The sequence below is a fragment of the Centroberyx affinis genome, unplaced genomic scaffold, assembly GCF_046629955.1.
Source record: "Centroberyx affinis isolate AG114_WGS23_722 - 3 ecotype Tasmania unplaced genomic scaffold, CSIRO-AGI_Caff_v1 ptg001450l_1, whole genome shotgun sequence".
Lineage (NCBI taxonomy): Eukaryota > Metazoa > Chordata > Actinopteri > Beryciformes > Berycidae > Centroberyx > Centroberyx affinis.
The window spans coordinates 69,751-84,950 of NW_027279924.1; the positions used below are offsets into that span (position 1 = coordinate 69,751).

The 15,200-nt window shown below is 39.9% G+C and overlaps 1 protein-coding gene across 1 annotated transcript in view; it reads left to right on the forward strand.

Moving 5' to 3' along the window:
* Nucleotides 1–15,200, forward strand: part of epha6 (eph receptor A6) — a 58,763-nt gene that overhangs the window by 13,980 nt on the left and 29,583 nt on the right. Inside the window, exons 3-6 of the mRNA XM_071526743.1 lie at nucleotides 4,084–4,212; nucleotides 7,644–7,793; nucleotides 8,433–8,594; nucleotides 9,070–9,298. Coding sequence (XP_071382844.1) covers nucleotides 4,084–4,212; nucleotides 7,644–7,793; nucleotides 8,433–8,594; nucleotides 9,070–9,298 — 670 coding nt within the window. The remainder of the gene's footprint in view (nucleotides 1–4,083; nucleotides 4,213–7,643; nucleotides 7,794–8,432; nucleotides 8,595–9,069; nucleotides 9,299–15,200) is intronic.

Consider the following 15,200-nt stretch of genomic DNA (forward strand, 5'->3'; position numbering starts at 1 on the left):
ATCTACTGGTCATAAAACTTACTCGCTACATAAACCTAATAACAGCAATTAATTAACATAGTATAGAGTTATGATTAGCTGTGCTTTATGTGACTTTCACCCACCTGGAAGAAAAAATAAAAGATGAAATGAGATGGCTGGTCCCCAGTGGCTTTACCGTATTCTGCTGCCAACCAACTGACGAAAGCAGCAGCACGCACCCAACAGTTCCCTCCTGCCTTATGTAACGTAACGTTAAAGGCTACTCAAATAGAAATGTATAGAAAATTAACGGGGGTATCTGTAAAGCATACAAACTTGTGCCTGCCTACATATAAATAGCGACCTTTTACCAAAATACTGCTGGTTCTGTGGTGTTGGCATTTCAAATCTGATGCCTGCAGTGCGCCATAGGAGCATCAATTGACGCGCGTCAAATGAGGCGCGTCAATTATCGCTTTCAGTGCGTTTGGGCCTTAAGGGTTTACAATTTCAAATTCGGTAATTACATTACAGTTACCCCAGTAACGTTACTGTCTTATTTAAGCCTTAACCCCACTTCAACCATTACTTTTCTCTCCTTAGAAGTTTTTTTTATTTTTTTTATTTTTTTATTTCTGTTTGGTATTTTCGTCTTGGGTATCTTATGGGCATGCGCGGGCAAGTTTACGTCGGCTATTAGCTAAATAAAGCAAAACAAAAGATGGGAGGTGAGTGTGAGACGCATAGCCTAGTTTCAACAGCTGTATTTCCATTACTTTGAATTTATCTCAGTCAAGGATGCAAAGAACATTATATCGTCCGTTGTAAACTTTGTGTGGGCAGCAAAACGCTTTCCACAACGAAAAACACAACATCCAATTGATCAAAACATCTAATACACGCAACACAATGTGAAACTCGGGGAAAAACCAGGAGGCCTCTACTGCCAACGAAAGGGAAAGTAATGTAACGAGTAATGTAACTAACTGCTGCTCCTGTTGAGTAATTAGTAAGTAACGTGATTAGCTTTTAAATGAGTAATAAGTAAAGAGTAGCCTAATTAGCCTACACTTTCCGACTAACTTGCCCAACGCTGGTTACAGTAGGCTAATATAACTTTAGTTATTTTTTTATTTTATTATTAAAGCTAATACTTAATGAATGCAAAAAGTGTTACCAATAGTTAAAATATGTTTACATCGATAGATTTGGCAAATTACCAACTGAATATAGCCTAAAGCAGTAAGCTTTGCCAAGTTGTTGCTTACATTGTGAGATTTAGCTCGTTCACCTTGAATATTCCTCATGGCCGTGGCAGTTGCATCATTATATACCATCTCAAATTTCACTTAACATCATAAAGGCACAAGCGTAGCAGTGGGTGTCAGGAGCTCCAAATGAAAGAGGGAGTGATTATGATTGATTAATCATTTTACCCCTTGGGTGTCTCATAGAGCTAATTTAGATAGTTTAATTAATATAAGATTAATTGCGTTCGCACACTCCACTCAAGGTTAAGGTGTATTTAATAATTTATATTTGAACACTCTACCTATTAGTTCAATTTCCTCTGAGACTCAACTAGTTGTGTCTCTCATCTAAGAAGGTCAGAACTGCCCATAATGAGGCCTCTCCGTGGTTGTTGTCTCATTGTGTGTGTGTGTGTGTGTGTTTGTTTGTTTGTGTAAGACAGACAGACAGATAGACAGATAGATAGATAGATAGATAGATAGATAGGTTTGCAAACACTGCACTATGGACACGTGTGTGTGTGTGTGTGTGTGTGTGTGTGTGTGTGTGTGTGTGTGTGTGTGTGTGTGTGTGTGTGCCTGTATGTTGGAGAGTATGTGTGATAAATCTGAATCCTTATTGATCGGATTTTGCATCTCAACCCTATAGTCACCATGTTGAATTTGATCTACTCTGTTCCCCTCAACCAAAGACAAAATAATCAGTGACATAGTTTTTTTTTCTCAGAACATATTTGTAGCATAGTTCAGTGTCATTAATACATGATTTCCCATGCTTTGCTCTACCGTGACCACCAAACCATGCCTTTCACAACAGAATCAACTAAGCACATGCTGAAGGATCAAGCATCCAAGATCTGCTACAACTCCCATTTATCTTATGTTCTTGAGTGATCATTAAGTGTCTGGCTATGAAATTGCCACAAACTCAGCAGCCTGTGAAATGCCACAGGGGTAGTGAGAAAGAACAAGTTCTGTCAATAAATGTTAGGGGGTTTTGAACCTCTGATCATCACACCTTTCAAGCACAGCAGACAAATGAGAGGTTCTGGGTGATGTAACAGCTGTGAAAACATTAGTAAGACGAACTCAGTGTGTTTCTACAGCCAAATAAAGTTTCACTGCATGAGAAAGTACGTGCACAGGTTGAACATTTTGTGGAACAAGTGAAAACTGACCATGGGTGCATGTATTGTAATCTCCAAACTACCAAATACACTACTTATCTCCAGTGTAATACATACTAATACAATACACACTCTTGACTGGATGTTTCCATACAGAATGGCATTTCAGTGCATCCCTAAAAACACCCAGACCCATCCACATACTTAACAAGACACGTTGAAATTCATATACTGCTCCCTTAATGTCTGAGGTCCACAGTGTAAACTCATTACAAATCATTGCCTACTTCTCTACTATAAAAATCAGTAAATTGAATACCACCATCGACACCATGCTATTACTTGCAGCTACACGCCTAACAGTCACTCAACAACTGACCTAATTTTCAGCATTAAGTGTATGTCTATTAAGTGTATTAGAACAATAGTCTAGGATCATACACAGCCCACATATTTCCTAAAACTGTAAACATTCATCCATAAATTCCTTTGGTTTGAGTTAATGTTCTTCAAGTCATCCAGAGGACGTTTATTCCATGTAGTCTTAAAAAGAGCTAAGTGAAATGAAAACTTAGCATGTCCTTAGGCCTCAACGGGGGTATAATGTGGGCAAAATATAGTTTTCAAATTCATTATGGTATTTTGTATTATTATATTTTATTTTCAAGTTTATTAGTAGAGTGAATGGGTTCATCAAGAATTCAAATTAAATATCTGAAGATAAACCATAGAGAAAGTCCTCTGTGGAGAAAAAATTACCTCGAAGCCTTGAACCAAAGAGAGTTGTAATATGGGTGACATGCCTCTGTAAGCACAAATGATGAATGGATGATGCAGCGATCACTGCGTACATGCCCAGCTGAAAAATGAAAGAATCATGTTGACTAGCGAACTTTTGCTCCCCAAAAACAAAAGGCTTAATCTACTGTTGACTATGCTAATAAGTTAGAGAGTAAAAATAATTGCGCTATTGCTAATGATAATTACTTAGGCCTAATTATCTAATGTAAATCTTGCAGGTTCTAGTATTTCATTTTTAATATTGTTCTAGCTGCCTCTTTTACAACCTAGCAATTGCCTTAAAGCCTTCCCTTGCTTTCAAATGAGTCAAAAGAGTCAGTCAAACACTGGTTGACAAATTCTGTGTTAACACCCTCAAATGAAAAGAGTAAAACCGACTGAAATTGACTAATTGATTGGAATTGATTTAAAATGTCAATAAAAGCACCATCCTGCAGCGTTATCATTAGTCAATTAAGAGTCACAGCGGAGAGAAGTCTGAACTGTGAAGAGAGCATGTTTAAATTTTATAATTAAAAAGCTGAGGAGGTTAATGCTGCTGGCTCTAGATACACAAATGTCAATTCTAAGGCAGCAATAAAGGTACTAGCGCCTGGAAATATACTTGGCCGTATGTACAAAAGCCAAGGAATGAATCAAGCAAGTATACATGCCAAAGCTATGTGCCTATAATTTCATTTATGGGCACAATGATAAATACATTATCAAGTTTGAGTTCTATGTGTGATCAAAAGAGAGATGGAAACATGGTGTTCCCAATCAGTCCCAATCATTTATTTCTACTTGCTACTTGACATTTTCCCTACACCATAGTATAGGGTTATTTAATTTATTCATTATACAGTGCATGCTGTGATGTATATTTAAGAACACCAGATCAATATAAACACCTATTTCATCTCCTTGCTCTCCCTCTTCTCTCTCCTTCATTGCTCCACTAACAGTGGGATGCTATCACAGAGATGGATGAGCAGAACCGCCCCATCCACACCTTCCAGGTTTGCCACGTGATGGAGCCGAACCAGAACAACTGGCTGCGCTCTGGGTGGATCCAGCGGCAGGCTGCACAGAGGGTCTGGACAACATCACACATACTTGCTCTAAAGACGTTACATTGGCAACATTTTGAGACAGTGTAGATGGGAACTTTTGCCAGGAATTTTGATGTGAAACTGCTGCAAGTTAGCCATCCCCACTGATTTTGTCCCAGTTGCCAATACTAGAGCAACAGGGTGGCCTAGTGGTTAAAGAGACCTTTCTTCAACCAGATGACTCAGGTTCAAGCCCCCATGTCAACAAAAATGTCCCTGCATGACACCGAATCCCTAGCAGCTCTAGGACGCTGTTCTGTAGCCCTGCGCTCTGTTCTCCCTATGGAGGGGGACAGACAAAAATATAATTTCCCTATGAGAAAACTACCACATTACTATTATGCCATTTCTCATGAAGACAGTACATGTTTCCATCGCCTCCAAAAGTTCTCCATGTATTATTGCCTTTATTTCTCAGCCTTTTATTAAATTGGCTTATATACAACTTATTGAAATAGGGCTGGAATTACCTTGATTGCTGTCAATGGCAGTCATTTCATTTTCGCCGTAACGCTACTACATATGTCACTTATCTACACACAATAACACATGATGTCATATTGGAGTTGTGTATTTACAGTTTTTGCAAATGAATCAAAAATGAAAAGCTGAAATATTTTGATTCAATAAGTACATTGAATATCATTGAGATGTCTCTACAAGTTGAAGTCCACCTGTGGTCAAGTCAGTTGAATGAACATGATTTAGAAGGAAACTTGTCTCTATAAGGTCTCACAAATAGCAGCACGTCAGAGTAGAAACATGAAGTTCAACAAACTTTCTGTTGAATTGAGAGATGGAATTGTGAGGGGTTAAGTGCTGTGTCCGGCAGTCAGGACTGGCTGTGAAATTCTCTCCAGGTTGGGAAAGTGTCAGCCTTTTGTTCTGTAGCTGGATGGTCCAGACGCTGACCTTGGCCTTGAACACATTCATATGAGGCTTGTCCTTGTCTCTCCCCTGCAGCTCGTACAGCAGTTGAGCGTCTTCAGTTTTGCTGTCGAGTCTGTCAGAAACCGCAGGTCCAGCTGCCATGCATCATCACACAGTATCTTGTGCTCCTTATTTCTAATCGACAAAAAAGGCAGTAGGCAGCAAGTCAACAAACTGCAGCAACACCTTACCATGACTCAACCACCCAACATTAGTGTGGAGGAGTAGGTTCTTACAGTATAGACAGCCTCAAACTCACTCATCCAATAGCTTAAATAAACAGTGCTGAAGTTCCCAAAGTTAAACAGTTTAACCACAAGTGTTATTATATGAGTAAAGTCCATCACCTTCCCTATCAAAAACTGTTGATGAATCACACAGTGGTTTTCCCAAAAGTGTCATTATGGCACAGTGATATAAACCCAGGTCACACACTGCATTGCTGGCGCACCCTCTGTGGTGATTGCCACCAGTTTATGAATGGGAATATCATTTTCATGTATATACCATTGGAAATATCCTCACCTCTGTTTTTTCTCTTTCAAATGCAAAAGTGTGAAAGTTCTTGCTTGTAGAATCCTGGAAAGCCATTCTTACAAATACAGCAAGTCCATTATATCCACAGATTCATGGAACTGTAGTGAAAACCTTTGAGAGTGCTCCTCTGATAATGCCTCAGCCCTGACTGTGGCAGGGTCCAGCAGTACACTACCCAGTGCGGTTTTGATGTCTGCTTTGGTTTTGAAACCCTGGAAATGAGTGTAATGGTTTTTGCCTCTTTGCATAAATAGTCGTTTGTAAAAGGCTTCTTACATTTAGCCAAAAGGTAGATTACACATAATTATGCCTCAGTGGCTGTCTTACTTCAAGCTGTTGTTTTTGTGAACGGCAGAGCCTGCATCCCCGATTTGAGCTCCTCAACTTTCCCTTGCACAAATGGCGCTCTTCAGTGGATGGCTCTCCTTGAACCGCTGGTGGTGGGTGTTGTTGTGCTGCTCCAGATTTCTCTTAGACAGTGCTTGACTTTGGTGACATAACATGCATATACACTTGTCTTTGACTAAGGTGAAAAGAAAACTTCTTCCCACTCTGGGTGGAACTAGGTTTTGCTTTCTTTTGTGGAGCCTCTGCCATAGCTGCTGAACAGCTAGCTAAGAAACAGATTATTTTGAGCATTATGTATCAACCTTGTTTCCAAGTACATTTCTGACGTTTGACGATGTGCAGATACATTGATCTTGATGCCTGACTGGCTTTTTCCACTGTGAGCCTACTGCTAAACCAGCAATAAGGGAGAAAAGTGCAAACAAGAATGAAACAGAGAGAATTGATGTATTTGTGTATTCGTTCTATTAAAAATATTTTTAAATCAGTTTCGATGTCAAACGGCATAGAAAACAACTCCGGAGGTAATCCATCACTGTGAATAAGAAGCCAACAATCACAATTCATCAGAACCGTAATATCAGGCTAACCATAACTTTTACAACATTCAATTTTAATTAAAGTTCTGGATTGGCATCAAAGACACAGAACTTAATTGGTTCAGCTCATACATCTCACATAGAACATTCTCCATCACTATAGGAAACTCTTCTTCTTCAGCACACATTACCTGTGGAGTTCCTCAAGGTTACATTTTGGGCCCCATCCTGTTTTCCAATGACATGCTCCCTCTTGGCCATATCATCTGCTACCACATTATTCCATTGCTATGAATATACATAGATATATCTACCCCTGAAACTCAGTGACTCAAATTAATTATCCACTATCAAGGAATGCCTCAGTGCTATAAAGTGCTGAATCACACAACAAAGGTATCTGCCACTAAATGAAAACAAACCAGGAAATCATTTTATTTTGACCCCCAAGCACATTTAAATTATTTCATAATGAATTAAACACAGCTGCCAGAAATTTCTTTTTCAGAAATTCTGCCATCTCTTCACTGCTTAGGTTTAGAATTGATTTTGAGACTTGGTACTTTTAAAGCACAGTTTGGTCTGTCCCCAAGCTATATCGCAGACTTAGATGAGCCAAAATCCAGTCCAGACGTTAGACTAAAGATGACCGGGCTTATGTCTTCAGGGCCTTTAGGTTTTTGAACAGCTTGCCTGAGGAGCTTAGAGTTACAGAGTAGTAGTCTTTTATCCCATTATTTTTACTATTGCTTTATTCTTATTGTTTTATCTTGTGCTGTCTTCTTGTTTTTACTTGCTTTAATTCATTTTATGAGTATGATGTTTGCTTTAGTACTGTGATTGTTAAGGCTAAAACATTATTGATTGTTGAATCAATTATATTGTCCTAAAGTTTATGATTACCATTATTATTATTACAAATATAAATCATATCTCCAACATAAGCATGAGATTAAATGGGTTACATTTCAATCGTGCAATATGATGTAGAGCAGACAATTCTTCAATACCCTTGTGTTTTGAAATAGGCTTGTAATGCTTCTGTTTCTGTTCACTCAGGTATACGTGGAGCTGCGCTTCACGCTGAGAGACTGCAACTCTATTCCCTGGGTTTCTGGCACTTGTAAGGAAACCTTCAACCTGTTCTACCTGCAGACGGACGAACCTCTCCCCGCAGCGACTCGCTTCCGCCCCGCTGACTATGCCAAGGTAGGAGAGGATCCATATCTTCAGAAGTTCTCTGTTGTACCACTGTGATCATGTAATGTCAATGGATTGTGCTAATATTGTGTAAATTCAGAGGTGGAAAGTAACAAAGTACATTTGCTCAAGTACTGTACTTTAGAACAATTTTGAGGCACTGTTACTTTACTTGAGTATTTCCATTTTGTGAGACTTGATACTTTTACTACACTACATTTCAGAGGGAAATATTGTACTTTTTACTCCACTACATTTATCTGACAGCTGTAGTTACCAGTTACTTTGCAGAATAAGGTTTTACATGCAAAACATACAATAAGCTCATAAAATATTTTGCATTTTTAGAGTTTAAACTCCCCAACAGTGTATGGAGCAGTTAGACCTACAACATTAAAATACTTCTTACAGGTTAATACATCAATAATTTAACACTCTGAAAGGGACCGTTCTTCAGAAATGAGTACTTTCACTTTTGTACTTAAATACATTTTATACTTCTATACTTTTACTTAAGTAAACTTGGAATGCAGAACATTTACTTTTAATGAAGTATTTTTCCATTATGGTGTTGCTACTTTTAAAGTAAAGGATTTAGTAAATGATTTCAGTACTTTTTCCACCACTGTGTAAATTGATGCCTTTAAGGTGGACACCATTGCAGCAGATGAGAGCTTTACGCAGACAGATCTTGGAGATCGTGTTCTGCGCCTCAATACGGAGGTCAGGGAAGTGGGGCCAGTGACCCGGAAAGGCTTCTACCTGGCCTTCCAGGATGTGGGAGCTTGCATCGCTCTAGTGTCTGTCAAGGTACTAACTAACTGGTGTTGCATTAACTACAACCATGAACGCTTTCATTTTACACTACCAGTCAAAAGTTTGGACATATTTTTTTTTCCACATTTTAGAATAATAGAAAAGACAAACCAAAAAAGTGTTAAACAAATCAAAACTATCTAAAACTTATATTTTAGATTCTTTAAAGTAGCCACCCTTTGCCTTGATGGAAAGGCAAAGGCTTTGGAAAGAAATTCATACATAGTCATCAACTTCACTATTTATATTTGTCTAAGAAACAAATTTCAAGCATTTAAGAATAAGCCCTTAGATCAAAATGGCTTTAAGATAATAAAAAACATAGTACATTCAATCAGGTGTGTCCAAACTTTTGACTGATAGTGTATATCCTTTCATTTAATTCATGAGAAGAGAACATTTAAAATTCAGGTGAGTGTTCAAATGTACTATTTCATCACTATTTTACATTGATGCTTTAACACTTCAGGTGTTCTACAAGCGCTGCCCGTCGACTTTACGGAACCTGGCGGCCTTCCCTGACACAGTGCCGCGCCTGGACTCGTCCTCCCTGGTGGAAGTGCGGGGTGCATGTGTAGAGAATGCAGAGGAGAGGGACACGCCCAAATTGTACTGTGGTGCTGATGGAGACTGGTTGGTACCTCTGGGTCGCTGCGTCTGTAGCACTGGCCACGAAGAGATGGATGGCTACTGCCGAGGTGAGGAGTGCTTTCGTATGTTTGTGTGTGTATGTCTGTGTGTGTGTCTGTGCGTGTGTTTGTATGTGTATTTATTTTAGCACAGTAAGCTTCACCAACAGTGTTGCAGCAGATGCAAACAGAATCTTTAAGTAGCTGGTTGGGCTCTCTGCTTGAGACAGTGACAGAGAGGGAAACAAATAGAGAGAAATAGGAAGAAGAGAAGAGAAGAGAAGAGAAGGGAAGGGAAGGGAAGAGAAGATGGCATTGCATCACACAGACAGATCTCAAGGGCCTACCAGTCATCTGCAAAGGCTTGAGATCTCAATTCTACACCTCCTCTATTCCTTCCTTTCATTCTAAGATCCCACATCCTTCTCTGATCCTTTCCATCCACTTCTCTCTTCATCTCTTCACCTCACCTCCACCTCCCCTCATCATCTTCTCTCCTCTCTTTTTATTTACTCTCCACTTCTTCCTTCCCTCTCCCTCAATGATCTCTGCTATGAGATCTTAAGGACAATAATATGTAGAGAACAGCCTATGTCGAGCAGAGTTTTCTGGCATTTGAAAATGATTACTTGAGCTCTTATGGTGACCTCTCTCGGGGCTCTCTATGAAGTACGCAGTTCAAATGGTAGAGACTCATTTCTCAAATAAAGACATCTCCAGCTGCAATAATGTATACAGTTTTTGATTTGCTGATGTTTAAGGTATATATCTGGTGTTGCCTTGATAAATATAACATCTAGTAGGTCCATGCAAACATTCACTCACATAACATTTACATGAAAACCATAAATTCTCAAAAACATAATTTGATAAACTTAGACAATGCTTCTGTAAAAGGCTTTCTGGGACATTTCCCCGCCAATTTGTTGTATCAACCCTGCCTAAATGTGGCTCATTGTCAGCAGAACAGATTGAGAGGAAGTTTAAGAAACTGTTGAGTTGTTCCACATAGTGTTTGGCCTGGTTTCTCAATTAGATGTTGCAGACAGACTGGGGGCTAGCTAGTTAATTGCCTTCATTTGTTAGCTTCACAGCTAATTTAGCTTGCAACCGGTCTTTTCTAAACCCTCCAACCTCCGCTTTCATTTACATAGCTTAGACTTACTCTTGTAATTAAGGGAGGTGCTAAATTGAGCCACACTGCATGATAACAATTATAGCGCATCCAGTGTTGCCACATTTTGTATCCTTACAGATGTCTCGGCTGGTCGGGGGTGAGATTCATGTGGTCCCCCTGTGGTGATGTGGTTACTCAGGTCATTACAGAGAGAACTCCAACAGTCATTAGTACAGCTGATATGTAGGGCAGGCTGTAATATCTTCTTTATTTGCTCCTAGGGTGTATTTCTTTTCTTTTTATCTTTTGAAGGTTTCTTTTTTTTCTCTCGCTCTCTTACTCATCTCAAACATGTGGCTAAGCAACACAGCGGACTGTCAGGAGAGGTTACTGATAAGACAGCAGCTCAAGTAGCTGTTCTCTCATGGTGTCCCTTGTATAAGTCCCACATCTACTCCTTATTCATCCTTCGTGGCTGACTGGTAGTTGCTTCTTTCCTCTGTGCTGTAGTTTCAACAGTACAAATATCATGGGGAGCCAGGCCCAGCAGCCACTTTAATGAATGGGTCAGCAGTAAAACGTAGCTGACACAGGAACATTGTGTATTTGTGTTTGTTTTTTTGCGCGCATGTGTGTGTGAGCATGTGACTTACAATATACAAGTGCCACTATTATATTTATCGCCAGGTAAAACAGACCGAAAAATGTGATTCACCCTCTCTGGAATCTTGCTTACAGTGGGCTACATCTCATGAATATCCACCGACTTTGATCATTATCTATCCATTACCTCTCCTTTCCTGTTTGTATGAAACAACAGTAACAGTTGTACGCATTGTAACATTATGATATAAATGAAAAAAAAAGTAAATTTTAAGTTAAGTTCAGAGAAAATGTTTGTGCTATCTAAACTCTTCTGTAGAATCGTCTAATGGTATTTTTTTAACTCACTCAAAACCTATAGATTAGAAAACGTGGTCCGTTGTAGAAACACAATTATTATTGTTTTGTCTTTAATGACATAGGCTGTCTTTGTAATACATTTTTCATCCACAATTTCCATAGATCTGGCCCTGCTTATGTTGTGATGCAGATGTGCACTTTGCAAGTAGTTGCAGGAAGTTTAGGCATGAACTTGCAATGACTTCTGCTTTCTCCTCGTTTTCATTTTGGAACACTGCTTCAAAGGGTACTATGATCAAAGCTGTCTGAGAGGCAGCATGGGGAAAGAGCAAAAGAGAGAGTGAGAGAGAGAGAGGGAGAGAGAGAGAGAGAGAGAGAGAATAGGGAAAACCCCAGCGCTGCCAAACGCACAGCTCTGCACTAACACGTCCATCTCTCCCTCCCAACTCCCCAAACAAAGACATCAGCGCTTATCAAACCCTGTTTTTCACCCCAATAGCACTCAGCCAGACTGTTTTGACATCTCAATCGAGTGCTTTATTATTCAATTCCTTTCATTCAGTGTCAGCCACAAGAGAATAACGCAGAGATCGGCTGGTTATATCATGACCTAGATAAGGCAACATCATAGCGCTAATGCTATTTGTTCCACATCCTTTCGTCACACCATCATTTTAAAAAAAAACGACACTGGGTTGCGGGGGAAGCTAATAGAGATGTCTTTTTGAACTGGATTTGAATCAAAACAGAGAGGCAGAGGGGCAAAACGAGCATCTCAGCAGTGAGCTAAGTGATTATGCCAGATTACTGAAAAACCCTCTATATTCAAACAATGTCTTTGTTTCAACAAGCCCTTTTGAATAGCAACCATTTTGCATGACGCTTCCTTTTCTTGGACATTGTGGAGTTGATGCCAATTAGGGTTGGGCGGTAATACGGTAATACCGTATCCCGGGGTATTTGAAAATAGCAACGGTGTCCGTTTCATTACCGTCATGAAAAAAATTCTGCTGTCAATGTGTGCATATATATAATAAACGCCTTAAGAGTGTTTATCCAGCACCACTGTCTGTGTGGTTGAAGATGCTACGAAAGTGATGACAGAAATTTTTGTAAACAATGTAATTTGTCAAATAAATAACCTATCAAAAAAGACTAACTAGTTAGAAGCGTTCATAATCGCGCGTCGTGTGACAGCTTCTCCTCAGAAGGGAGAAATAGAAAAAAAAGATGGCGAGCGCAAGCGAGTTGGTCCCTAAAAAGATCCAACTGCTGCAATTTGGCAGCATTTCGGGTTCCGACTAGGGATGGGCATTTCAAGCAAAAATACTAACGTTATTCGATATTCACTGGGACCTATTCGACCATTCTTCGAAGATCAACCCCCCGCCTGCACGGACGGTGCGAACTAGGCTAGCCATATTGACGTTAGCTAGCCAGGCTAACTAGCAAGCTAGGCGGACATTAGCATAGAGCTAGCAAGCTAAGCCAGCTACCTAGTCCGACTAAATAGCCCCGAACTGGTCCTTCTCTCGTTTTACGTGCCCATCTCAGAATCAGTCACTCACTAACCGCTGCGAGGATGAACATCTCGTCCAGTTCAAAGCCCCCCGCTGCTGCTGCTTCCCAAGCAGGACCATCCACTGTAAATATGTTGTAAATATGTAACGTTTGCTATTCCGTTTCTGATGTTCAGAGAATAAAACTGGAACATGTATCACATTTTTGTCGTCGTGTGAAAATCACAGTTGAAGTGCACTGCAGCCACCTTGTGGCAGGAAACGGTATAGCAGCGACTACATAAATTCATCATTTGGAATTGGCGGCTCCCTCCAAGCCCTACAATGTGATTTTTAATCAGACGGTAATACCGTATACCGCTGGAAAATTTGGGGAAGGTTTAACGGTGTCAAAAATTGGATACTGCCCAACCCTAATGCCAATGTAATGTTTTACTGTCCAGAAGGCTCAGTTCCTCCTCTTGATACACTGCAAAAAATCTCCATCTTAACAAGTCAGTCAGTCTATTATTGAGTCCTAAAATTGTAATTTTCTTAAAACAAGTGAAATGAAAAAATCTGCCAGTGGGTTTAGATAATTTCACTTGTTTCCAATGAAAATCAACTTATTTTGACTTGTTTCAAGATACTGACACTCATTTCTAGAAAACCCCTGAAACTGCATTGGAACAATCTCACCTCATTGTTAGAAGCTTTTCTCTTGTTTAAAGAAAAATTAAGATTTGCAGGCTGAATGAGACTAAATGACTTGTTAAGATGGATGTTTTTTGCTGTGTAGGAGAAATGAATAGCGAGGAAGCAAACGGTAACGTGATTCACAGAGATTTAAGAGTCACTCATAAAAAGTCAGTCAGTCTCGCCTGTATTTTTCCCCTGAGTCCTCTAGACACCGACCATACTGAGCGTGCTCGCTGGTGACCTCTGGTGTCTTGAGTTTCAGGACTGAACGTGTAGGCGAAGTGCAGTCTCTCTGCCCTAAATTCAGGTAAAAGGAAATAGGCAATGAGGAAATCTATACATTATTAACTATCTTATTTGTATCTGAATCGCCATGCCCCCCTTCTGTCCTTAAGAACTGTGTTTACCCTGGCTCCTAACTCCGCTCAGCCAGACCAGAGCATCACTCATTCTCTGTGAACTCCCCATCTGCATATCAAAGCTGTGAGACCAGGGTAAACATACTGTCTCTGACTCCATCTGTTCCTGACAACGTAAAGCCAAGAGAGAGAGCGCTTCCATCTCTACACACCCAAACAACTCAAAATTTCTTAGTAGGCATGCCATTACAGTTCTACCAACATGCAGGGAGGGGACGCACTTCATTTGACCAGACCGCTGTAGGTGATCTACTGAGACTCAAACCCCGAGCAATCTTAACTACCACTCTGTTGAAAAGGGAGAAAACTAAGCCAAAGTTTGTGTTGCTGGTTATGAAATACAATGAAATATTGTCATAGAGAAAATAGGCTTGGGGCGATATTTGATATGATCGAGTATCGCAATATTTTGTGAATATCCCCACAATATTGAATATCCCCCCCCACCCCCCCCACCCCCCCCCTCATCCCCCCCCCCCAAAAAAAAAAAAACTAAACTTATAAACTTATAATGTACTTGTGGTCGGATAAAAACAAAAAAACCCCACAACGACCCGCCAAAATGTCGTATATCGCAATATTTTGGCAGGACAATATCGTGATATTAAATTTTGGATATCGCCCAAGCCTAAGAGAAAACAATACAGTATATGCAACCAATGTAGAAGTGTCACTTGATTATAACTTCTAAATACATTTTGTAGACATTCATCATCATTGATGATTCTATTTTGCTAACTGTTTAATTTCATATGTTTCATTGTTTGTGAAAGGCAAAGGTAACAGTTTTTTGTTGTTGTGATCATGAGCAAACTGATGGATTATTTTTCAACAAGTGTTGGGTGCCATATTGAGGATGTTTCTAGCTGTGATGAGTGTCTCCAATTCACAGTTACATTTGTAGTAGTGACACTTGTGTATACACCATCCACAGCCGCTGGTATGACTCTTATTACAAGTCTTTTGTTTGCTGATACAATGCGGTTTCTGACCTGCTGAGTAAGCCATTATCAAAACTTGTTGTTGGTTGTTTCAAGCCATAGGGGTAGGAGTTCCATTAACCTTATTCTTGGTGTGACTGATCTTCACTTTGGAAATTACTGGTTGTGATTTTTTGGGTGTATGTGAGCGTAAGTGTTGGCCCAGTGTAAGTGCAGTGTAGAGTAAAGGTGAGTGAGACAAAATCAATGCTGAGTGCAGTGTAGAGTGGGCTGCTTCTGGTATACTGGATTTACTGTTGAGCTTCCTGAGAGTGTCATGGGCCTAATTCAATGAAGCATCTGTGTCACCCCATTTTCATCCAAACCCTTTCCTGTATCATTCAAGCCCGGTGT